The following is a 26,369-nucleotide window of genomic DNA, read 5'->3' on the forward strand; positions in this document are numbered from 1 at the left end:
GCGAAACGGCGGTGCCACCACCACCTTATTTCGCGCATCGATCGAATCGCCCGCGCCGCCGGCCCGTTACGCCGGCATTGATTACACGACGATTACACGCAATCGCGGCCCGCGCAATAACGTAACTTTCGTTTCGCGAGCGTTTTCACGTAGCTATCATTTTCCACCGTGGCTCATTTAGCTCGCGCTCCTACGCTACCCGCCAGCTATTGCGTGCGCATGCCGCCGCGACAAGATCGCAACTAACGAATCAGTTTTCCGCGTTTTCTCAGATTTTCCCCTGTCGTATTATTAGATCGCCTTAAAAAAAATTATCTTTGTTTAAAAAGATAACCTTTGTTTAAAAAAAAGGGTAAAGAAAGACGCCAAGCGTAAGCGCCATCCGATCAAGAATTATACAATTTGGTTTCTGCGTTTCCTCAGATTTTCCCCTGTCGTTTTATTACGTGTAATTATCGCGTTTCTTTTCGCACGTGATTTCATATCTCTCGAAATATTTCTGTGAATATCAAACGTGAGAAGTTACTTGACGCGCTATAGAACTTTTTTGGAGTGACGTTTGCATTAAATATTTTTCAACGCGTCATTTTCTTTCTGTTATAATTCGCAGCAGTTTATTCGGGTTAGAATAGCACAACGAAAGAATTTAATTCAATCGTTATAGGGCGTGAAACGAAATTTTCTCCCGACTGTCCCCTACCAAATTGTCTCTTTTCTATTATCCTCAGGTAGATATTACTTATTCCGCTGATGCAACGGTAACAAGACGTGATGACAATGTATACAGACGTGACTCGATTAACATAAAGTATTGTTTTGTTCTCGAGCTACCTCAGAAAATGGCGCACAAAGCCTGCATCGAAATAGTGGATTTAATTGTCATGCCGTGAATATCGCGTATACCGCTTTGTCATTTTATTGCATTAACTGAAAATGAGGAAGTGCACCGCATACCGTTTGTAAATTCGCTGTAATGCGCCTTTGACATTTCTCTCGACAAGCACGCTGGAAGAAAGTAATACTTTGTATCGACCAAAAAAAATGCAGTTTAATAACCGAGAGCGCACAATGAATCGTGGATGCTGCAACCGGCGGTGCGTCTCTCCAAAAATATTTGACACGTTTGGCAGCCGCGAATCTCCACGGCGCGATCTCTAGAACGCGTAATTGTAGCACCCGGCGTCGTTACAATGTGATCAGGGCAGGCGAAAGTCAGAATAAGACAGAAGAATTAAAAACATAAAAATAGAATGTTTTATTATTCAGTCATAGCTTTTATTCTAGAATAATATCTTTTTTGTTGTGTCGAACAGTTTGCGAAACATGATAACCGCTTGCGAGGGAAGCTAAAGAAGACGATTTCACGTTTGTACATAATATCTCCGATATTTGTAGCAGCGTTTCAGTTTCTTTGACATAACGCGCACATTTTGAATTCGACCGTCGCATTTCGGATAAGATACCGTCGTGTAAGGTTTGTTTCATCTCGCGCCGACTGCACCCCGGCGTTTTCGCAATGCTGAAGTTATTACTGAAATGTGATTGAGCTATCTGTGCAATGAATATAAATGTACTGTCTCCCCGTTATGCGTCCGTAAAAATATATATATACACGTACAATTTATATTCTGTATGCGAGACTGTACATAAAAATAGAAATTTATAGGTACGAGATTAAAGTCTCGTTTATTGATTCGCGCACGCCCGGCAGTGATGGGACCGTCGAATTCAAATAGGAATTCCGCGCGGCACGTAGATTACGTTTTCTTAAATTAATCGTTAATTGACGGCAAGCGAGCTTCGTTGTTACACTGTTATCTCCATTTTCTATCACTCTCGCGTTATATAAAACATGACGCATTCGAATCGCATAAAAAGTCTCTTTATCAATTGGAATGAAATAAATAAGACTAAAGTAATACTTTACAATGTTCGCGCCCAGAATTTTTCGTTATCACCGTGGAGCGTGTCTCGGCTTCTACCGCCGAGACGCTCGTAAGCTCGTGTTCCTGGATGAAATTCGTCATCAACCAGAGGGAAGAGGAGTGTAAATACAATTAAATATACATAATAATTATAATTAGGAAGTGGTATCACTGTTGGCGCAGCGGCTTGAGCCAAGCTATCTAAACAGTCGAGTCGAGGTTCAAACGGCTCTGGAGACACTCTCGGCTCGATGTTAAGCGATATTTTACGTCAAAGAGTTGATCGTGGAGGAACACGCACGCGCGCGAGACAGCTGCCGAAATTAAAACGATCACGCCGACGCAATCCGCCCGAGAAATCCGGCACGGCTCACCGATCGGTCGGCGAAACTATTTGCACTAATCGACAAATAACGGGCGCGTAACGATGAGGTGAGCAGCGAATTTTAAGCGCACGACCGCACGCTGGGCTACCCAGAAGCGCGACGGGGCTGCAGGCTCATCTCTCGCGCTCCACGATCACGGCACACACATTCACATACGTATACGCACCCAACGTAATCGTCGCACGTTCCACGAGCCGAATAACGGTGCCGGCCCGGTCGTGATTCGCGACCGAGCGGACGACGTCCTATTTACAACGAGTTTCAGCTAACTACTCTCATCCAGACGCGCTGCAACAAATTTACAGAATCTGCGTGTGGCACACCGGGTATACATTTCCGCGCGGGGAACGCGCGTCTTAAATATCTTCTCACTCTTATCACACACCGTCTATGTACACGTGGGCCTCCTTCTTATCACGGCCCCCCGCGGCACGCTCTATTTATACATGAAAACACCTGCGGTTTTTTTGTTTTATTTACACACTCTGTAATATACCACACCATCGTATTGCACACCGTCCGAATTTCGGAGTCGAGCGCTCCGAGCATACAGGATCCTCGACGCAGAGCTCGCGTTCCTCTCCCGTTGTACCCTCGCGGCCGAGTGCGCTCGTTCGGCACGGACGACGCTCGACGCGCTCGGATTTGACTGCAACGAGCGGTTCATATGTGGACGGATACCGTGCGCGACCCGTTGGACGTTCTGTTGTTGTGCTGCCGTCGGACCGGCGGCGGTTGCCTCGTCCTCTGCGTCGCACGCTGGTTGTTCGGCACGTCCGGCAACGCGAATCGCAACTTCTCCCAGAAGAGCTTGTCGCCCCACTGCAGATACGTGTTCGTCTTTAAGTACAGCCGTATGTCCGGATCGAGATCGCGCTGGTGCACGTCGCCGACCAGCACGAGGATCAGCCGGCGTCTTCTGTCCCTCAGTACCTGATGGTGCGCCGACTTGAAGTCGAAGCGGCACCACTCGGATTTGATGAAGTTTTCCGACAGCACCATTATCGTTCTGCGCGACGACTCCACCGCCTGGACGATGGTGTCGGCTATGAAGCTACCGACTGGAAAGTCCCGATAGTGAAGGCACAGCTTGTACGAGGGATTGCCCATCTCGAGCACCGGCGCCAGCTCCTCGGCGACGAACGCTTCGTCCTTGGAGCTGTAGCTCACAAAAGCGTCGAACAGCTTGTCCCGATCGTCGCGGTCGACCTCCTGATTCCGATAGAATATCCGCACGCCAAAACGCGAATGAAACCACACGCGCAGCTCGTGACGAAACACAAAGGCGAGCATGCACAGGAGTATGACCACGAGCGAACTGGCTGACGTAGCCACCAGCAGCGGCAGATAATCCTGCAGGACCTGCTTCTCGATAATGGTCTTGGTGTAGTTGTGATGTATGTCGTTGTCGACGCTGATCGCGCCGGTGCAGACGGCGCTCTCGTTGCCGGCGTGCTCGCGATCGCCCTGTGCCGTGCCCATCGAGAAGCCGAACTCGTCGTCCGCGAACACCTCGTCGCCGAACGCCTCGAACTCGGTCACGTTGTACACACAGCGCAACGCGGCCGCATCCGCGACGCGGACGCTCGGGTCGCGCGACCACTCGCGATAATTCTGCAGATAATCGCACTCGCAGGACCAGGGATTCCCGGCTAGACTGACCTCGATCGAACCCGGCAGCGACCAGATCGTCAGGGTGGTCAGTCGGTTGTTCTGCAGCTGTAGTATCCTTAGCGAGCGCAGCGGCGCGAACGTGTCGTTGCCGATCGTGGCGATGCGGTTACGTTGCAGATGCAGCTGCCGCAACGCATCGAGCCCCTCGAACTCGTGACCGCGCAGCTCGCGTATCCCGTTGTCCTGCAGGTGCAGGTCCTCGAGGTCGCGCAGCCCGTTGAACGACCTGTTCTGCACGATCTCGATGTTGGACGAATTGAGGAACAGCACCTTGAGCTTTTTGCGGCCGATAAAAGCGTGACTCGACACGACGCGTAGATCGTTGCCGTCTAGATAGAGACGCGTGGCGTCCATCGGTATCTGTTCGGGCAGTTTGTTGACGTGTCCGCCGTTGGAGCAGTCCACCACGTTCGCCGACCACGACTGATCGTGGTAACACGTGCAGTTTTGCGGACACGTCATCTCGCAGTCGCACGCGTCGAAATCGCAGCAGTGGCACAGGGCGAAGCAGTGGGTGTCGTACTTGCAGAGAAACTGCGAGTGCGACGCTTCGACCAGCGGCACGAAGGCGTGCTCGCGATCGTACAAGAGCTTGCAGTAGATGCTCTCGAGGTCCATGACGCGCGGCTGCACGCGCGTTTGATTCTGCCGATTGACACGCTGCAGCCACTCCATGGTGCAGTCGCACAGGTACTGGTTGTCGCCGATGTAGAACTCCGGCAGCGCTCGGTCCGACGGCACCGCGCTGATGCGCAACGCGTAGGGCTCCAGATTCCGTATCTGGTTGCCCTTTAAATCGACTCGCGTCAGATTCGGTTTCTTGAAGAACGAATAGCTCTGCACTTTGGAGATGAGATTGTCGTTGAGGAACAGCAGCTCGACGCTCATGGGGATCGCGTTGCCGGTGATTTCCGTCAGCTTGTTCTCGCTCGCGTCGAAGGTGCTCAGTTGCAGCTGCGTTTCAATCTCGAAATAGTTGCCTAGCTCCCGGATCTCGTTGGAGTGTATGTCCAGCCACTGCAGCCCGGTCGGTATCATCGCGTAGTCGAACCACTTGAGCTTGTTATCGCTCACATTCAGCCAGACGAGATTCGGCAGTTTGGTGAAGAGCCCCGCGATGTCGGTCAGCTGATTGCCGTCGAGGCGTATCGCCTGTAGATTCAGATTCTCGTCGAAGGTACCGGGTTCGATGTACTGTATGCGGTTTCGTGAGAGGTTCAGGATCTTGAGCTCTTTGATACGATCGAAGACGCCCTTCGTGAGATTACCGATATGATTTTCAGTTAATCGAAGCCCGTACAGCTGCGCCACGTGGTCGAAGGTGCCGCTCGGTATCTCGGAGATGAGGTTCTCGCCGAGGTCGAGGGTGCGCAGGAGGGGAGTGGCTTTCAATGCGTCCGGCACCGATGTCAGCCGATTACCGTTAAGATGAAAGTCTTGTAGAGACGAAGCATTTCTCAGAGAGCCCGGGTGTATCGTGTGCAACCGGTTGTTGTCCAACGAGAGGAGACTGAGTACGTAAAGGCCACTCAACGTGGTGGCGTCTATGACAGTTAACTGGTTGTCGCTGAGCAGCAACGTGTGCAAGTTATAGAGCGCCGAGAACGTGTTCTCCGGCAGGCTCTCCAATAGATTTTCCTGCAACCGTAGTATCTGCAGACTGTACAGATCGCGAAAAACGGTCGGGTCGAGCCGCGCGATACGATTGCTCGAGAGATCCAACACCACTAAGCGCACCAGACGCGTAAACGTAGCTGCGTTCACCCATTCCGCTGTTAACTCGTTATGCGAAAGATCTAGCACTAACAGTCGCGACAACTCGCTGAACAGACCGGGCGGCAAGACGCTCAACGTATTGTTCCTGAGATGAATCTCCTGTATATGGTCCTTGGCGTCGCTGAAGAGCTCCGGCGGCAGGCTGGCAAGTCGATTGTCGGCGAGTCTCAAGATGGCCAGCGACGTGAGGCCCTCGAACGCGCGGTCCGCCATGAAGCTGATGGCGTTGCATCGCAGGTCCAGGCTGTGCAACCTCGTCAGACCGGAAAACGCTGCGCTCGGCAAAGATTCGACGCTGTTGTTGCTGAGATCCAAGTCCCTGAGATTCGCCAGGCATCTCGCCGCCGTGTTGAAGCGAAAACCCGTGATGTCCCTGAGCCGGTTCCTCGTCAAATTGAGGATCTCTAGATTGACCAGGGGACAGAGCGCGCCCTCCGGTATACTCCACATGTTGTTCTCGCCGAGATCGAGCTTTTCCAGCTGCCGGAGCTCATCGGTGAACGCCCCGGCGGATACGTCTAGCGCCATCGCCGACCAGTCGGTGTTGTGCGTCCTCACGGTGAGGTTGCGCAGCTCCCTGAGACCCTTGAACGCGTCGTCCGACAGATTGCCGATCTTGCAGTACTCGATGACGAGCTCGCGCAGCTCGACCAGCGGCCTGAAGCTCCCGGCGCTCAGGGAGCTCTGGTAGAATAGCGCGTCGCTGCATTCCAATCGTAGGCGCACCGTGTGCTGCGGCTGTATCACGCTGAAGTTCGTGTTCTCCAGCTCGCTGTTGATGGTACGCAGACGGCACACGAGCGACACGTCGTCCTCGGCGTCGCCGGTTGTAACCCACTTGCATTCATCCGGTGCCTTGTACCTGAGCGCCTTGCTCAGAGACGCACCTAGGACACCGAATATCGTGCCCAGCAGTATGGCGAGGAAGGCAGGACTACCCCGCATCTTTCCGCCGCGTTAATCACTGTTCCATCAATGTGGAGTGGTCCCCCCCCCGGACCCCCCTCCCCTAGGGGTACCTATCTCTAATGCCAACTAACGCCACTGGTGCGTCTCGTGAAACCGGCGCCGATCCATTTAAACCACCACGAGTTGCCGCGATTTCACCTCATCACGTCATCCATATCACTCTTTCTCTCTCTTGCCTCTCCTTGCCTCGGTCGACGATCGACCTTTTGCACCTTGCTCCTTGCACTTTACGATCCTGGCGGTTTCATCCTCGGCGATTCGTCTCGTAGAGAAAGAGAGCGAATCGTTCGGGCGAGCGACGCGCGCGCGCGCGCTAACGGGACGAAATAAACGCGTTCGCGAAAGAGGAGAGGGAGAGAGGAGCAGAGGTTCAGCGACCCCAAGATTATCGCCTCTCCGACGGTGAGAAAAATCTCGTGGACAACGAAAAGTCACCGTCGCAGGTATGACGCGCGCGTGCAGGACTCCGATAGGGCCCACGGTTCCACCAGGACTGGTTGGCAGAGGATTGTAAGGCCCTGGCGGACTCCGTTACCCTCTCCCTCCTGCCGTCGCCGATCCCCTGGCTGCCACCTTCCACCGCTCACCACTCCGCACCGTCCTTCCTTCTCCCACCTTGTTCCTCACCTTCTCGTCGTCGTCATCGTCGTCGTCGTCGTCGCCGCCGCCGTCGTCGTCGTCGTCGTCCTCGTCCTCGTCCGCGTACCCGGGTTCCGACGTTCTGGCAAGCCTATAAAAACAAGACAGGTACACTCTCCGGGTCCTTACAGTGGCTCCTCCGCATCTGCAGCTTCCTTCGTCCACTACGTTCTTATTTCCTTGTCCCCCCTTTCCATTTTTTCCACCGCGCGTCCTTCTCCTCTTTCTCTCTCTCCTTTTCTTCGTGCACCGCGCACTCCCCGCATCTCGTGCTCCCCTCATCGCTCCTTCTCTCTCTTCCTCCGTACCCTTTTTCCCTCGTGCCGATCTTCCTCCATCTCCTCTTTTCTTCCTTTCTATTCTTTCGTCATATTGCTGTTCGATCCGTCCGCGAAACCTCGCCGCGCCGTCATCTGTTCTCACATTCGTTTCTACGATTCTGTCACGTAGAATGGGATCTCGAAAAAGGATGTTTGCCCTTTATGCGAGTCCCGTTTCGTATTCCGACTGTTCCGTACTTCGCAAATACTTTCTGTAGATTTCCGCGCCTCTCCCGATCATCCGCCTCTGATGAAAACGTATCGCTCCTCTTGTGTATGCTCTCTTGCACATTTTCACAAAACAGTAAAATAGTTGCAAATATTTAGATCTGAAGTAAAAAGTGAAAATCTGTTTTTGGTTCATGTTTTTAGCGTAAGAGGGACGAATTATATTTTTATGTGTTATGTTATTGCATATAACGCATTCAATTATATTTTTTTGTTTACAATATTTTCTTTGTTGACATATATTTGTGTTTGTTAGAAACAAAGGGAGAAAGAACGTTCTAATCTACTTCTCTTAAACTAAATTTTTATTTTTGAAAATCTTGTCCTTTAATAATCGGTTTAAAAAATTATAATTGGTAATTGAATAGAAAAGGAAATCGTTAAAAGAACTTTTGATTTTCTTGAAATAAGATGTTATATACATTTCCTATTCAATTTCACTCGAGGCTCGAATTAATTTCTTATAATAAAAGTCGTTTATTGTGTCGGAAATTGTGTGTAACGTTGTATCAAGTGGTCTTTTGTAGGAAACTCCGCCTTTCAGCAAACAGTGCTTAGCAGTTTGATCTCCCGTCGTTGGGAAGTGATTTGTTACCTTTACCTGCTCGAAGTAGGGTCCCCTATTGGCAAAAGACCTTTCGGACATCATCATCGCTTAAGTCAGCGATTCAACAGACTCCATTCCTTCCAATTTGAAATGACCAGATACAACGTCCGTGTCCATTAAAATCAATCACTCAAGATTATAAATTACTATACTACATTTGTGTCATCTTTTCTTAATTTCTTTGATGTCGGCATATATTTTATCTGAATCTTGATGGAAACACGCGTAATGGCTCACCCGAGAAGAACTTGTAGAATGCTCAAGATCTCATCTTCGCCATTGTTATTGCCGACGATATGGGTAGACTACCGATTTCACAATTAAACGTATGTTTTATCCGTATCCATTGATCGTTATTACAAGATCTTTACCAAGGCCGCGAGGCTCGCGTCGGTATTACATTTCACTCTTTCGCCAGTTCCCTCTCGCCTTGGTAATTGCCAACGGTGGACTGCATTTTAGCCGTCTATAAGCGCCGTAATATTATTCCCCGGGTGTCCGATGTTTTGCAGATTAACCATGTATCACGTGCCGTAAAACGAAACTGCAACCTGCTAACTATCTCGATTACCTCGAGTGAGTTTGCGCCATTCTTTCTCATTACACAAATATCTCGGGCTCTTCCGGGAAAGAGTTACTTCATTCCCCGAGATTATTTTCGCCGGCTTTCGTCGAGACGCAATTTTTGGCCGATATTACATACATCCCCGTCGCCAATTACTGCTAACCGCTCCAGTGAACGATACAGGCGCATCGGGAATCTTACTGCCTCGCGCGCGAACTTGATTTAATCCCCCGCCCCGGGTGGGATTATTCTAATCGCCGTTAATTTATGAGTAATTTCGTGACGCACGGGAATTTATGAAGCGAGCGTATCTCCAATTATCATTAGCGACGTTAATTCCGCGAATCGAATTTAGTCCGATATCTTGATAGCCCCTAACGAAGATTAAACATTAACATTTTTAATCCCGACGGCTTGGACATTCCGTTATCGACAATTACATAAATCCCATCCCTTTAATCTGGGCGGTAGCCGGTCCCATGCCGATAAAGGCAATTTCCACGACGTTACGGGGACCATAAGCATCACGGAACGATTCTTTTTTGTCAGATTTGATTAGCGATGCGATGTGAATGGACCTTAAGCAGGAGGATGCCCCAATGGCTGCGCCGCTGAAAGGTGGCTAGTTGGCGGCTGGGATCGGCGAAAGCGGTCAGTGATCGCTGGGGCCTCATGCCCGGGCCTCTCGTTGCTGACGATCAGGCACCACTCCGGCACCTCCTTTCCCTTTACTCTCCCCTCCTCCCGCTTGCTCCCCATCCCTCCTCCTCGTCTCCACGAGCCTCCCCACCGCCGTTACTCCCGGGGCCCTAGTCTCCTTTCAACAGTGCAGGTGACGGGGCATTCTTTTAAATCTAATCAACTACCGAACCATGCGTCCTTATGTACAGGGTGTTTCCGAATATACGAGGCTCGTCTAAAATGTTAACGTATCCTCTCTAATCTGACGAGGCAATTTGTACAACCGTGAAAGATGCGTGTGGGCCCAGCTGTAACCGCGTTACGCGTTGGTGGTCACGTACGTTGTTTGCTCAAGTTTCCTTAATATATCGTGACTTTACATACAAACACACATCTCCTTATGTTAATGAATTATTAGTAAATCACGTCAACAGATTTCACGTGTCCCCTTTGTAAGACACTTCGACCGTGTTAATGATTAAGAAAAAGTGAAAAGTAAAAAAACTAATACGAAGAATACAGTAGTTGCGCCAGAAAGGGACGTCTTTAGTTCGACGGGGCGCGTGTAATATGCATCGGAGCACCCTGTATATGACCGAGCGGATGCACGTGAGCAGCCTCCTCTTCACGATATCGAGACACGCGATAACAAAGAGCCGCAGGATCGGGGGGGACGCCGATGTCGCGCACTCAAAAATTACGCAATCGGACCGGTCGCGTCGTTTCGGCTCTTCCGTTTTCCCAGCCGCGTCGCTTTGAGCCGGAGCGCGATGCTCATTAGCATCCGAGCAAGGAGATCAATCAAAGACGTACGGATTGTTACGCGTAATGGTGAACGAAACTACCGGATTCCGATCGCTGGCCTGCGCTCCTCGCTTGATAAAGACAGATGCGCGCTGGCGCTCAGTAGATGTCTAACTGTGTAATTCCGCTGTTACATAACAATGACTACGGCTATCCCCGCGGTATGCGCTAATTGTAAAAATCATTGATTGATGGATGACTTTTCTTCTCGCCCGAGCTAACTCGGACAAGGCAGAATTAAGATTTAACGTTACGTATTTTAATTGAAAGAAGAGAGAGACATAATAGAGCTGAGCAAACCACGCATGAACGATAGGGCTACCCGCCCCTAGGATTTTCTCACACATTTCATTTCATTTTAGACTATTGTTTCTGAGAAAGAAGATGGTCTGCCATAGAAGAGACGTCTTTATTTGAATTAGAGAACGCTGCCGTTTTTTTTTCCAGCAAACTCGTTGGACCTCAAAGGAACGCATAGTCAGTTAATAATTTATAACAATTTACTTATTCAATTAATTTTTTCTTAAGAAGATTATGGGTTTCGCAATTTTGATATAAATAGTATAAAAATTGAAGATTAATTAATTCAACAATTTTCGCGTCAGAATACGAGTTTTGCAAGGCTCTTCACAAAAGGAAGAGAACCTGCCGGAATTCACAGTTTATCAGTATCACGCCAGACTAATCGTCGGCTAGACGAGCGTTCTCGGCGCTCGCAACCAGCCAAGCCAGAAGCGCATTGCAAATCATGACTGTCTAGAATTTATGTTCCGATATGTGGTCTTCCGCTCTTTCAAAGATGGTTTACGTAACACCGATAAGAGAGAGATTTCCCGAGTACAACATACATTCTTCTCACGATTCTTTCCCGCGGGAGACTAATGGATTCGCAGTTTCCCCGTTCATTCGTATAATCACTTAGTAGCCGCGGCCGCGCTAATTATCGCGACTTGGAGTTACAGAACCACCGTGGAAAAGATCACGGCGCGATCTTGCAAAACCCCCGCAGACACAAACCGAGATGGTTTGTTATTTGTGCACTTTCACTCGAGCCCCGGCCTAAGTTTCTTCCTTCTTGTCCCAGGAGCGAGCAGCCTCCAGGCCGTTTATTGTTTTCAGGTGGGCACGGAATCACGATCCGCCGTCGCCGCGCCGCGGCCGCGATTCCCGCCGATGATCACCTGCTAGTTTCATCTTACAACCCTGCAACACGTTTTCTCGTGCAACCTTTTTCGAATGCATTCCACGGCGATTGCGCGGTTCGTCGTGGTCGACTTTAGCGGCTTTCAGGAAGTGGCGTAGAATGCATCGAGATCGAACGAGAAAACCGTGACGAACGGGAGGTTGGAATTAAACTATTTTGCGTATCGGCGCGCGTATTAAATTTTGCATTATTCCGCCGTTGTAAAAAAAAATGATAAAGAACGGTGCGCGAATGAATTAAAAGGGGGCGACTTGAGAACGTTTTGCCCGATGTGGAAGAAGTTTCTTTCAAACAAACGCCTTTTTACGCGGAGTTTATCAACGCGTGTATATTTCATCACGCAGCGAACAGCGCAGAATGCCTAAGAGCGGCTCGTAAAGCGATTACAAAACAGTTTGACACGTTTAATCTACCATTACGTAGCCCGTTAACTCAATTACCATCCACTCTTGTGTCCATTACTATTGTGCTAAAGCGCAGTGTTTCAATGCGACTCTCTCTTTCTCTCGTCCTCACGAGTTACAGTTACGTAAGTAAAATACCTGTGTACTCTCCTCCTCCGTAATATTCAGTCTTACTATCGGCCGTTTTATTGCTCGTAAAGATAAATCGAGGTACGCGCATGGCTTAACAATTAAATCGTCAGCTAGAAGGAAAACTCGTCGGATCTCCAGGGAGAAAAAATGAGAGCGAATCCTCCCGAAGCGGATATCGCGTGGCAATGCAAATTGACGCTCCTATTGCATCGCATTACTTTAGCATGTGCAGCATGTCGGACAGCCCGGAGACTAATATAAAAGGATAACGTCCTTTCACGTGGCGCGAGTCAATCGAATGGAAGAACTGCCTAGGCGGCGGCGGCGGCGGCGGCGGCGGTCTCCTGCGGGGACGTACATTTTAGCATTGAAATAATCATAAGGATAATAATTTAGGGAGCAGATCGAGCGCTTCGCCTCATCATCACTTTTTTTCCTCGATCGACAAGAAACTTGTCAGCCGTCATTACGATAAGGTTTATTATTCGCGCGCGGCGCATCACGAGGCTAATCAGCGCGTATCAATAATCGGCGTGGAAAATTTATCGCTCCTCGAACGCGCGATCCCGAGAAATCGTTTTCCGCGTGCGAGAGCTGCTCTCGCTCACTCCTCTCTCTCTCGCCTTCTCTCTTTTTCTCTATGGACGAACGGTGAGAAGAGAGAAAACGAGAGGAAGGCCGTCGTTCCGGCGGCGGAGGTCTAACGCTACGGTCTCGAAGAGAGACAGACGCATCGGACAAGTTGCTGATGTACGGGGAGGTAGAGGAAAGACAGGGCGAAAAGAGCGGCATGACGGAGAGAACGAGCGAGCGAGCGAGCGAGCGAGAGAGAGAGAGAGAGAGAGAGAGAGAGAGAGAGGGGGGGGGGAGAAACGAGACCGGAATGTGTGGGAGGGAGAGAGACGAAAGTACGAGGGGAGGGCATACGACGGCGATCGCCTGTAATCGAGTTGACCGTGAAATTTTCATTACACCTCTTTTGAGTTATGCATATAAATAAGGAAGGGAGAGCGGGTCGGTGCACCGGGAGCGAAGAACGTGGCAATGCCTTTGTTAGCGGAAGGTTAATGGTGAGGGACCCTCGGGTGTCTTACGACGCTGACAGCAGTCTCGTTAACGATTACGATAACTCCACGGGCTCCTCCGGGACGCCTAGCATCGGGGCAACTGCAGGCAACCGCGCCGGCAGGCGACCCAAGGCAATCCAGAAAGAGCCGCACGGACTGGTTCATGGGCGAGGGACGAATCCCACGTGCGATCGTCCCCAAAAATTAACGAACTCGGGATTGGGTTATCGTCCGGTTAGGTGTAAACCAGGACCGATGATACCTCTTGCGCACTTCACTTGTCTCCCCTCCGACACCCTTCCCCCATTCTTTCTCTTTATTTCTTGCCGTGAATACGCGATATAAATTGTCGCGGACAGATCCCAAGTCGTAATCCACGAAAATACTCGGATATAATTGCGGAGGAAGAAAGCGTCATAAAGACTCATCACCTTTGAGGCGCGGATACGACGATCTCGCTCAAAAATTACGGCGGTCGTAACGAAGCTTATCATTCTCGATGACGATTAATTGGTAAAATGATTCCAAGAGCCCGAAGTAAACTCAGTTCCCAGATGCTTGAGATTATATACAGATTTTCATTCACTATGTGGATTATTTCTTCGAGCTTTGTAGGACAACTCTAAGACAATACGCTGTACATTGTACGGTTAACGATAAAAATTGACGACTGTGTTAGCATCATTCCAGTTTTGTGTGTAATCCGTGGTTATCCGAAATTAAAAACCACTTTGGGAGCATGCCCCGTCGACAGCTATCCCAAAATTAACGGCTTTCGTGGATCAGCTGGCTTGCCAAATAAAATAAGTGTCGAACGAGGCTCACAGGGTGAATCACAAAGTCACGGAAGAAGAGCGCGTTACATAACATTTTCATGGAAACATCATAATCATGCTTAATGGACCCCGGCCGGTGACTCGCTAATGATAATCTAGTGATATTTTTAGGGTCTGTTCGGCTCAAATTAATCCTTCGTGCCGCCTCTTGTAGAACCGCTTTTTATGTACGTTTCAGAATGATATGGCCCCAAGAAACTTACTAAATTTCATATAATCCAAGCATTACTCAGATTTTTCTCATGACATTTTAGTACTCATAAAAATATTGATTGTATCGTTGAATCGTACAAATTGTTTTAATAAAATTCAGTTTGCTTAAAGGTATCTGTACGCACAGAATATTAAAAACCAATAATGCAGAGTAAATTAAAGAGATTATTTCTTTCAATAAGAAATACAAAACTCTCGAATTGTACACTGAAAAAAATTTCTGGTTGAATATGGACGAATCAGATAATTCCTTTAGGATTTACCAGAATTCCTGTAATCCTACAGAAATTCTGGTAAATCCTAAAGGAATTCTGGTAAATCCTAAAGGAATTCTGGTAAATCCTAAAGGAATTATCTGATTCGTCCATATTCAACCAGAAATTTTTTTCAGTGTAATAAAGCAAAAATATGGAATCTCGACAACGATGATAGAAATAATAAACCCTCACTCATAAGTTAATTTCTCCATGTGAGATTATTAATCTTCATTCGATGGTTAATTGCAAATTACTTAATATTATTAGACGGTTTTTTTTTAAGAAGATACATCGATTCTGTAAATTGTAATTATAGGATAGCATTACAATCGTAAGAGGTAAAACTATGAGAGTGTATACAAACACGATGTGATCGGAGATTTCACAACCGGTATATCAACGTGAGGGGCACCGTCTCGCTTATTACTTGAACAGATCGAGCGTTTCAAGCTTTAATTTCTCAATAGCGAGGGTCTCGTGCCTACAGCGGTTATCTCACGATCAGTCGCCGTATTACGAAGGTTTCGTAGCCGAACGAAAGTATGCCGTCTGCGAAAGCGCACCGTGGCCGAGCGCCGAGTGCGCTCTCGTGAGCCTAGTTGATCTGCAACGTTCGCCGCACCGCACCGCATCAACCGCATCGCATCGCATCGCATCGCATCGCATCGCATTGCATCGCGCCGGGGCAATCCGAGGCAATCCAGAGGTAGCCAGAGGTAATCCTGGAGTTCAAAGACTCTCGTCGGTGGGCGAAAGACGTCGTATCCCACCGGCGGCCACCCGAAAATTAACGACCTCACGAACCGGCTAAGACTCGGTAAACGAAAACTGCCCAATTTTTCTTTCTTTTTTCCTCCCCCCCCCTCTCTCTCTCTCTCTCTCTCTCTCTCGCTCTCTTTAAGCCAGTCGTTAAAGCCCCGTCTCCGCACGCCACGCCGCGCGCGTACGTAACTCGCCGCACGGAACGCGAGACGGGACGTGTGCGTGAGCGCGCGTATTGTCGGGTCCAGGAGCCAGGGGCGGATTTGCGGATACCACCGTTCGCGAATTAGTACGCGAGTTTCGACCACTGGCCTACGCGCGGGGGTACCGTACGACTTCGCGGAAGCACGGCGCCGCGTGCCGTTCCTTTTGCTCCGCTCGTATCGCGTGGCGTGTACGCCGTACCCTTCAGCACCACTCTCGCTTGATTATTACTGCCACCGCGCGGATCGCCGATGAGATTACGAGTTAAGGCGCAGGTCTCATTGATGCGGAGCCGAAATGCGCATTGCGATGGATTTCGTTGTTAATTTTGCGAAACCTGGCCTATACAACCCGGCCGTGCCGCGATCGCTTATTAAATATGTACGTGTTCCGACGCGCCGATCGCGCGCGCAGCGGAAATCGCGGAATTGGATCTTAATCAGCGTTGGAATAATAATTCCGCGGCGTTTCAGCGGAGAATCGTGCGCGGCTAATAATACTCCGAGCTCCGCTGCCGCCTCGCGACTTGCGTTATGTAAAGGTGTTTGCCGTAAACTCACGATAATAAATAGCGCAATTACCGAATTAACACTTGATCTTTGGCTATTAATACCGAGTGCGAAGCGATCCGCGACGAGTGACGTAAGCCGCAGGTAGTAACGATTGCGCAACAACAATACGTTAAAATCCGCGTGTGAGAAATGGTTATTGCTAATCGTTTCGGCCCCGATACGTTGCTGCTCGACCGTTGTATTTCGCGCGGCAGCGATATCCGAATTATAGTCCGGCGCTCCGCATTTCTCCTATCGTCGCGTCACGCCTGAAAACGTCATGTCACAGACAGAGGTGGACACCCGAGTCGAGTATTGGTCCCGGAATGGGCCTCAATTATTCTATTCTCTTTTCACTTGGACCTCGGAGTCGGATTGAAACTACAATTTGAAGCCCAGATGATTAAGAAAAATTGTGTTTAACCTCATTCTATCCCTCAAAGAGAACGTAATAAAATATCTCACCCTATTTGAAACCTCTTAGGCCGAAGAGGGTCTACCGAAACTCTGTTAATTACACTCGCGTTGGCCTCTTTACTGCCAAAGGAGAAATAGCGACTCTTTTCAGGCCTACCTAAGGTGAAAAATTCAATATATTTTCTCCGACACAAAGACCTTAGTTCGAACTCATTGCTCCCAATTGAAAAGTAATACGAGGCCAAAATATTCGACTCGGGACACCGCGAAGCGCTTTTTGGCAGGTCGACCCGTCCCTGACTGTATCCCACGCGGATTGGCTTGAGGAATGAGGCCGCCGTTGTGGAGTGCGTATTTAATGGAATTAAAGTGTATAAAGGTTGTATACGGAGGAAGTGCAATCACATTTTTCTCCTCGCGCTGCAATACGATATCGGTATTATCCAATGTCCGTGTACCTCGGTTCGCTTTAATTTAGCTCCCCTCAACCGACATCCTCGGTCCTGTTACATGCCGCATTATGTTTACATCCAAACATGGTCCTTTCATTATTGTCTAGTGACGCAACGACAGTCGAAAGCGCCGATGCCGCTGCAGCGTTTTCGGTCGAGAGACGCGCGCTTACGGCATTCCTGTCCTGCGGAGGAACGTGACAATATGTGACGTGCATTTGATGACTACGCGCACGTGCCATTATATCACAACGGCGAATGACTAATACACTGAGCAAAATTTCCATTGGATTCCGTCGATTAAGTAATGTTTCCGATGGTAAATTAACCATCGGTTTTTCTGATTAAGTTCTCCGATTCAATTATATATATATTCGATGAAATTTATCCAATGAAATTGCAGTTGCCGATGAAATTTAATCGAAAAAGCGATTATATTCTTCATCGAATTATGTAATTGATTATCCGATTAGATAAGCCAGGATATTTTTCTCAGTGCATATTCCACTTTGACGGAATAGTTGCACGATGATCGGGATGAAGCGTAAAGCCTCGTGTCCACGATCCAAGAACTGTGTCCAAGCTCTAGTTCCGAGAAATGTGTAGCCAATCAATCTGCATCTTTTATGGAAAAGCTGCAAGTTGATCGGCCACACATTTCTCGGAACTGGAGCTTGGACACAATTCTTGGATTGTGGACGCAAGGCTTTACATTCATCTGCGCGAAGTTTCGTTTACATCCACGCGGTTTGTAAAACCGACAAATATTCTTTCAACGTTTCACGTGGTCAGCGCAATTCAAATACTCGTAGCGTAAGGATCCACGAGCACACGAACCTCAGCCGCAGTTAGATCCTTTTTTTTTTTAAGCAATGATTCATGCGTTTAGTTAGACAAACAATCGCCGGACTCGGGGAACGGGAACGTCGGTCTCACGTCGGGATTTCGAGACGTTTGCACGTCGCTCCGGAATACCGCCTTCGTGTTGACTTAACGGAATCGCGCGGTCGCTCTCGCGAGCACCGGCGCGTCCGCAAGTGAAGGCTCGGGCCCGCGGTACACCCTGCGTGTGCATGCGTGGGGGCAGGCTCATTTATTTTGCCGCGGATCAGTATTGACAGGTTGCAATTTACAAATGCTGAGACCTGTTGGATTTATCGGCACTCCACTACCCTCTCATTACGCAACCCTCTGCCCTCCGTTATTTTCTTCTCCACCCGCCGGCCCCCGCCGCCCATCCGGCTACGTTTTGCGCCGATCCGCCCCTCGCCGCGCCTCCCCGCTCGCATTTTCACCCTCCAATCCGAGCTCGGCCTTGCTACGTCGCTCGTGATTATCGTCAATTGACCTACACTTGATTGAAATACGTAATAAAAGAGAGCACGCGCAAGCAAGCGAATCGCTCTCTCAAGCTCCGCGAGGACCCGGGAGGAGATCCGTTCGGGAATTTTCTCTCGAGCCACCAGCGACGTTGCGAGCCGGCGGCCGATCGATCGGTCGTACCAGCATTTTCTATCTCTCTCCCTCCTGATATTATTACGACGTTATCATTGATAATTTCGCAGTGGGTCGGCCGGGCGCGCGGAGCAAAAAGACGCCGCGGCGTTTGAGAGTTTGCGTGCCGGCAGTACGTTACGATAGCGCGGATTATCGCCAACATCCGATAATAGAGTCGGTGGTGCGAGTCGACGTCGCGCCGCGCCGGTGTGCGCGCGGCACGTACATATGTTACACGCGGGAAAAAATATGTGAGCGCGCGGCCGCCGCTACCGGTGTAATCGGACGGGATTGCGTTCTCGTTCTGGAAACGGAGCGGGGAGAGCAACAGGATATGACTGAAGATCACAGGATACGGGCTCGAGGAGGCCTCTGCGGATTATCGATGCGACCACCGGCCGGCTTTGACAAAGTACGCGGGGGGGGGGGGGAGGGAGGAGAGAGAGAGAGAGAAAACGCACCGGCTGGCTTGCGCGGATTCTGGAATCACGCAAGAGCCGGGCGCACCGAGCGGCAACCGGCGGAATACGTCTCGTGACAGTAATGGCTCCGTACGCCCTGCGTATTTACGCGCGGCGGAACCGCGACGATAATTTGTCGTTTAAAAAAGGCTAGCGTTTAGTCGACGAGCGCTCCGGCCGCCCGTTATCCTTCGGCGATCGCGGAGCCGGAATTACCGTCGCGAGAGCGAGCCCTTCGACCGCTCCGGGCGACCCTCCGGGCATCTCCGGATTCCCTTTTCTTTGCGGAATCGTAAAACGCCGGTGGCCGCCGAGAGAGCGTTTCGTGTCTCAACTTTTTCCCGTGAGCGAGCGAGCGAGCGGGCGAACGTCCCGACCGAAATCTCGCTACCGAATATATCTTCGACGGAGGAACTTTTTCGCGAGACACGTGTACCGCTTATCAAAGCGACGGCGGAGTCGCGCGGAAGTCGCGCAAGTCCCCGCCGCGACGGGAGAATCGAGGAGGGAGTCGCTCGCGAGGGACTAACGACCCTGACCGTTCGTGACTATCGCAAATAGATGGAATATATCCTATAAGGTAACCCTTTGTTAATGAAGGCCCCCGAGACCGAGCCACGGTATTTCGCGACTCGCGTGCGTTTCGACTCGGCCGAGTGGAAGATGGCTCGGCCAGATTCACCACGGCCCGAGCCTTTCTTGCCGTGGGGAGAGGATACGGCGCCGACCGTAGGCCCCCGAAGAGGAGAGACTTCCTCGTGTTGGGTCCGCGCGCCGGCCGTCCTTAAATTCCGTGATGCAAGAAAACCTCGGGACGAGTAATAATGACGTCGTGGGGAAGGCGCTTGTTCTGCCTAGCGCAACACCGCCGTTTACACTTATTCAATAAAGCCTAAGAACGGGTGTGAGACGACGCTCGTGGGACCGGGGGACGGCGGGGGCCCGGGCTCGCGAAGCGCGGCCCGAGCCGTTCCCGAGGTAAAACGGTTATTATTCGATTCCCGTGGCCCCTAGCGCGATCGAGAGGGGCCTTCTCAAACGGCGCGTTGAAACAGCGGATACTTACGCGACTTTATTTGCAGCAACTCCGCTCGTGTCGCGGCGCGACCACGGAGTTGAACCCCGGAAAAAATTTCGGGGGGAGACTCGCGGGAGGTGCTTTCTCCGTTTCTTCCCGCGGGGTACGATCGTTGTTCTTTGCGGCTGAGATATTCCGCGCGCGCGCGAGAGAGAGAGAGAGATAGAACTTTCCCTCGTTGGTTTTCCGCGAGAGCGAGGGATTTTCAAGTTTTCCCATGCATTTTTCCGTTTACCGAGACCGAGACGATTTTGAATTAATAGCCGCGAGTTACCTTCTTCCACGAGGAGGAATGTAAGGGAAATGTCGACTACTTAAAACGTTGCATGAATCGAACGTTAAAAGTAGATATAAAGTCGATTTGTGTCTCCGATTTAAATTTGTCTCTGTATTTTTCCAACAATTGTAAAGAGCTTGATAAGCACGTTGCAGGTGGGGAGCGTCGTTGTCAAAGGAAAAAAAAGGAAGGGCGACGGGAATTTAGGTACATCGACCTTACACTGTAAATGCACCGTTTACGCGATAGCGGGTCGCTCGAATATGACGAAATCGATCTGCACGCGGCCTGCTACTTCCTTTTAGCATAATAGCCGAGGTGTTCGTATCGGCGCGAGATACAATATCGAGACCTCCATTTGCACGAGCGTGACAAACGTCTTGAATCCTAAATGCATTTTCGAGCGATACTCCATTACCGGTCGCGGCGATAGACGCGGGCGACGCGGGAAAAATGGAATTCCCGTAGCGGAGCGTGCGCCGAGCGTAATTGGCGAAACCGGGGATCGCGGACAAGCGTTAACAACGGCCGTTGTTACCGTAAGGAGAACTCGCCGTGGTCGAAACTCGAACGATCTGCCTCACGCGAGCGGAGTGTTATCTACTCCGGCGGCGTTAAGCGTTAAGCGCCGATAGCCCCGATCGAAGGGATCGCGCGACGCGATGCTACGAACGGGCGAGGTAATCGAGCGCGTTCGATTCGACGAGGCTCGGCGGAGCTGCGGGCCGTGAGGAGTTTGGACCGTTTAACCCTGTAACCATATGGGACGGCGATGTATCCGCGACGCAACGTCCTCGCGGTTTCCGCCGGCCTCCTCGCCCCTCTTTCTAGCCTTTCTCGCCTCCCTCTCCTCTCTCGTTTTCTCCATTCTCCGTCCACCCTTTCTTGCTCTTTCCCCGCGTCTCGCGCTCGCCCGCTCCGGTATCACATGGTGCACATGCATGCATGCATGCAGGCAGGCAAGCAGGCACGGTGGACGCATGCATGCATGCATGCATGCATGCATCTCGAAGCGAGGATGGCTCAACTCGCGGTTCAGGCCGGGATCTCCCTTTCTCTCTCTTTCTTTCCTCCCGGTCCCTCTCCCGTCTCTCCTCCGCCTCGCGGAGGAGAGGAGAACCGCAGCTCGTTAAAAAGTTGCTCGACCGGTTGAGCGTTCCGAGCTGACTCCGCTGTGGTCTACGACCCGACACCCGGCGCACACGGACGCACGCAAACTCGCCCGCTCCGCGAGGTGTACGTGCACGCGCGAGAGCGCGGCGCGCACGAGTGTACCCTACCTACCTACAACCGTATAGAGCCGGATATTCACTACACGCGAACGGACATCATTGAGAGGGCTCTCTCCTCCTCTCTTTTCTTCTCCTCTTTCACCCCCCCTCTCGTCTCTCATCTTCTCCCGTCCTCTCCGTGAGACGGGGACGGAGAGAAGGGACGAAGGGAGAAATGGTAGGGCTTCTTCTCGCTTCTACCCGCGCCTCCAACTATCACCGCGGCCTGGCTTGCATATCGTGCCTTATACTCGCCTTCCCTTCGGTATCCTTCGAGTTTCGGCTTTCTAACTTCTTTCGCGCGCACCGTCTCTCCCTCTTTTTTTTCCCTCCGCCCTCCTGCCCTCCCTCGCATCCCGCGTAACCCCCTGTGTAACCCTCCTTTCCTCGCTTCGTCCTTATCTCACGATTGAAATACGGGCGTGCCGTGCACACACAGAGCGCGGCGGCTCCTCACCGCGCCGCAGCTCCTCTTAATCCGCTCGTGCCCACCGCGTTTCGTTAAACCGTGTAGTTTTCGCCCTGCACGTCGCTCTTGCTCTCCGCGCTTTCTTCGCTTCGTCTCGGGGCCCCGTCTTTCTATTTCTCTCTCTTTTTCTATCCCCCGCTTCTAGCCCCTTCGCGTTTTTCTCCGACCGCGCTCATTATTGCCCCGCTTTGCTTTAACGTTGACTCTTCCCGGCGTTCTTCATCTCCTCACTCCCTCTTTCTATTTGTTCCGTTTATTCTTCCTTTGCCGTCCGCTTCTTTCTTATCACATCCAGAGTACTGTCTTGATTTCACTTTTCGCTGCTCTATCGAAGAAGCACTGGGCAACTTTCAACGAGCCCCATAAGAAAATGTCCTGCGTAACATACGTGACTTTACAAAATTTTCGTTAATTGAAGGCATTCTTAAACATATCGTGGATTAAATTGTTTGAGAATATTTGTTTGAGAAAAAGGATTACGCGCGTCGGTCCGAAAAAAAAAATCTGTAGAAGGTACTTTGGCTCGCTTAATGTCAAAAACCAGAACTTCGCTGTCGATAAACGGACTTTATCGACGACATACAAATCGCCCGAAATCCGATTATCGCGGAATAGAACGTGTCGTGGCGTATCAATTTGATTCACGATTTAAAGGACTGGCGTCAGCGTCTTTCCGCCGCGGAGTTTGACAGTAACGAGGAAGACGTCTCTCGGCGCGGTAAGCCTTCGCGGCGACTAATCCCCTCGAGAGCCAGTTAAGGTATTTGTATTTTAATTAGCTCCTCCTTTTCGATACCCGTTTGTTCTGCCCACACTCTCCCGTCGCGGTCCCAAGGCCTCACCTCGTCTCCTCCAATCTTCCTTTCCCCTTTCCCCAGGGCTCTTTTCGCTGCTCCCCTTTCGTCCCGCCAACCCTTCGAATCGTTTAATCATAATCTAATAACCGGCTGACACAAAAAACTAACTCGATAAGTGCACACCGCTCCCTCGGTGTGCGTTCCTGTACGTGAGGGCGCGTTCCTGCGTGCCCCGGTGCGCGAGACGCCGCGCTCGCCTCCCTTCGAGTGGCACACCGCGGCTCCGTGTGAGAGAGAGTTACGTCGCATACACGGGGCACCGCGGCCGTGCACGTGCACACCCGTGAGGATTGCGAGCCGCGCGGATTCGAATAAGAGAGGAGAGGCGAACGTCTCTCCAGATATTATCTATTGCAGTCTGCCTGTCAGACCGACTTTCGGACCGAAAGTCGGCCCGAGCGCGCTACGGGATGAAGTGTCTTCTGCATAGTCACCCTGTTTTTATGCCAGACCCCCCCCCCTCTCTCCTCCCCTCCCTTCTCGTTGACTCTTTCAGTCTTTCTTTCAATCTCCGTCTCTCTTTCCCTCGAGAGTTCGACCATCTCGCTAATCCCGTCGTAGCACGCCAGGCACGCCAAACTGAAGCTTTCCGTGCGATTCCCGATGGCGCGTTTATTTTCCCTCCTCCGGCCCTCCTGCTCGACCTTTTGCTCCTCATCTCTCTCTCCTCTCCTTTCTCTCCCGCCGATCCCCGTCCTTTTTTCTTCCCTCTTGTTCCGACAAAATATATCGGCTGCCTTGCCGCCCGAGGAACTCTTCGGCGAGTACAAAAAGGGCCCGCGGTTTGCCGAGCGATTTGCGAAAATTACACGATCTCGAAGGCCATTCCAAGTAATTATAATATATCGTAGCGTCTTCGCGTTTGAAAAATGGTTTCGTCACTCGCGGCCTCCTGAACACGGCGCGCCGAATCGTTTTATTCAACAGGGGGCTTCATTAAACGCTACGTGTTTTTATTCGCATACTTAACCACGCCGCCCGGAAAAATGTAAGCGTTCCGTGAATAATATCCCTTAATCTCTCGAAAATGTTACACGTCAAAATCCACGATGCATAAAACGCTCTGTGCCATTCATCGACGTACACGTCGCCGATCAATAACACATAAAGAGAGAGAGAGAGAGAAAGAGCGGCTCTTCTTCTCTGGAATTTTTGCCGGAGCACAAGTTTCTTATTACCGCCGTAGCTTCTTCATTTCGACCCCCTGATTCACAACGTCCTGAAAATTCTACGTTTCTTCCGCGTGAACCGTGCAAATCCGACGGGGAATGCGTGGTCCGTTGTTTCCACAAATCTCCGTGTAATGACATACGAGCGCGGGCTCCCGCGCAATTGCCGCACGCGGGCGAGGGATGCGGACGAAGATTTCAATTTAGACGGCGATGTGGCCCTCGTCCCTTCTGAAGTAAAACTGTTGTGTAACCGGTGTCCCATTGTAAGTTAATTCCTCCTAACGCAGCGCGCCGTCCGCCCGCCCCGTGGAACTTATATCAACGATATCACGGCTTCATCGCGCGTCGCACCGGCGCACGTATACGGGATGATATTCACGGGATGCGCGGCAGCCGCTTATTGCCGGACGAACAAAGCCCGCGAGCGTGTACAAGTTCTATATAGGTCTTCTCTGACCTGTCTTCTTCGCTTGTCATTCTTCCCCATAAAACTTCACACCCTCCTCCGACTCCTCATATCGCTCGGCAACACGGCATATACGCGGCTGTATCTCGAGAGAGGAGAGAGAGAGAGAGAGAGAGACTCGCACTACCAACGCCTGTAAATCTTCCCTCCCCTAACGAGGTGTCGTAAACGCGATCTTATTAGCCAGCGTGCTCGTCTTTAAAATATGTGGACTTTCCGAGCGCCGGTGCTCATCACGCTGGGAGCATTCGGCGGTATCTCCCGTGTTCCTCGGATGATTTTTACATCGGCACTTCCAGTCGACCTGTCTTCTTCTTTTTATATAGAATCCAATAAAATCCGCGAAGTGTTTCAGCAGTGAGAAACGCGATTGCTACGTGCTGCGCGCGACGTTGCTCGAGAAGATCGTATATCCGAGAGGAGACAGGGAAGAATTCTTTTAACAACTTTCTTGCGTGTTCGAAAATTAGTCGACTGCGAGGCCCCCTCGTTACTTCGCTGCCCTTTACGGGAAATCTCGTGGATCGCCGATCCCACGGCCACGTGCGATATTGTTAGTCACGGTGGTTTGCGCCGGCCCGCCCGTATTGTTTCTCGCAGCGCTTCGCCGTGTCTCTCTCGCGGGCCGATTACAATGCGACTTCGCGGTTATTATCGCGGCGCGCGACAAGAATCAAATCGCGCGCGGCCGCCCGCGGGGTATTTGCGATGCACGCTCCTCTCGCGTGCGGCCGCGAGCGAGGAGAGGCGTAGGAGAGGACGAGGGGGCGAGGAATGAGGACGTACGGGGAATAATCGGCGCGCAGACAGGACTGACGAATGGGCTGCGACCGTGGAAGACATTGTAAGACCGATAGATGGAATCGTCGCGTGTAATGTAAATTGACTCTCGAGCAGGAGAGCCGACAGACGGCGACGAGCGTGCCGTCGACAGCGCGTGCCGCGAAAAGCTGTTCTACGGAAATGAAACCCTGAAAATGCGACTTTTACGAGAGGCCTTCACCGTAAATCGAGATTAGCCGGCTGTTACGTCTTCCATTGTACTGCCACCCACGACAAAGGCGATACGCGAGGATGGTTTTTAATATAAAAAAAAACATTGAATTCGACTGGTTGACTTACAATAATGTCGGAGTCGTTTTCAGAGCTCGTAACAGAATTGATTCCAGAGCTGAGATTACCCAGCGTGGCTTTCTGTCATTAACGTAAAAGAGACAAGAAGACTCGTACTCGACAGATTTATATAATTTGATGTCTAATTTTACAATAAATTAATTATCGACATATTTTTTTTATGAGCGAAACGCTATCAAAGACCGACGCAAAACATTGCGATAGCAGGACAAAGCACGCTGTAAGCTCTTCGTATCGTCCAGCGTTTCCGCGTCCGCGACGATCGCACCAAGCGCCTTCGCGGATGTAACTTTATGGGACATTCCACGGTCACCGCGATACGCCGGGGATTGATGAAAAAAAAAGCACGCTTTTACGGGCGAGCCAGCCCGCGCGGAGGAAGCATCGCCGTAATCGGGTGGAACGGCGGTTTCCTCCGGATCTCGGGGGGTAAGACCGAATAGGGCGCTTAACGTGGAATCATATTGAGCCGATCGCTCCACATCGGCAGTCGCGGATTCTCAATATGCATCGGATATTGCCAGGAAACGGCGCGGCACGGACGGCCTAATATGGCCCGAGTCCACATTACTCGGGGCCCTCAAGTCGCGGATACTGCCGGCCAGAAACCACTG

General features: G+C 50.9%; 2 protein-coding genes across 2 annotated transcripts in view; one reads left to right on the top strand and one right to left on the bottom strand.

Moving 5' to 3' along the window:
* LOC105564973 (lysine-specific histone demethylase 1A) overlaps nucleotides 1-26,369 on the top strand; it is a 112,787-nt gene that overhangs the window by 58,599 nt on the left and 27,819 nt on the right. The gene's annotated exons all lie outside the window — the stretch shown is intronic.
* On the bottom strand, nucleotides 1,022-6,706 carry LOC105564972 (slit homolog 1 protein). Its single transcript, XM_012017775.1, has one exon. The coding sequence runs from the start codon at nucleotides 6,704-6,706 to the stop codon at nucleotides 2,975-2,977; it is 3,732 nt and encodes a 1,243-aa protein (XP_011873165.1). The 3' UTR covers nucleotides 1,022-2,974.

Source organism: Vollenhovia emeryi, unplaced genomic scaffold, assembly GCF_000949405.1.
Source record: "Vollenhovia emeryi isolate VEMERY1.0 unplaced genomic scaffold, V.emery_V1.0 DF939157.1, whole genome shotgun sequence".
Classification (NCBI taxonomy): Eukaryota; Metazoa; Arthropoda; class Insecta; order Hymenoptera; family Formicidae; genus Vollenhovia; species Vollenhovia emeryi.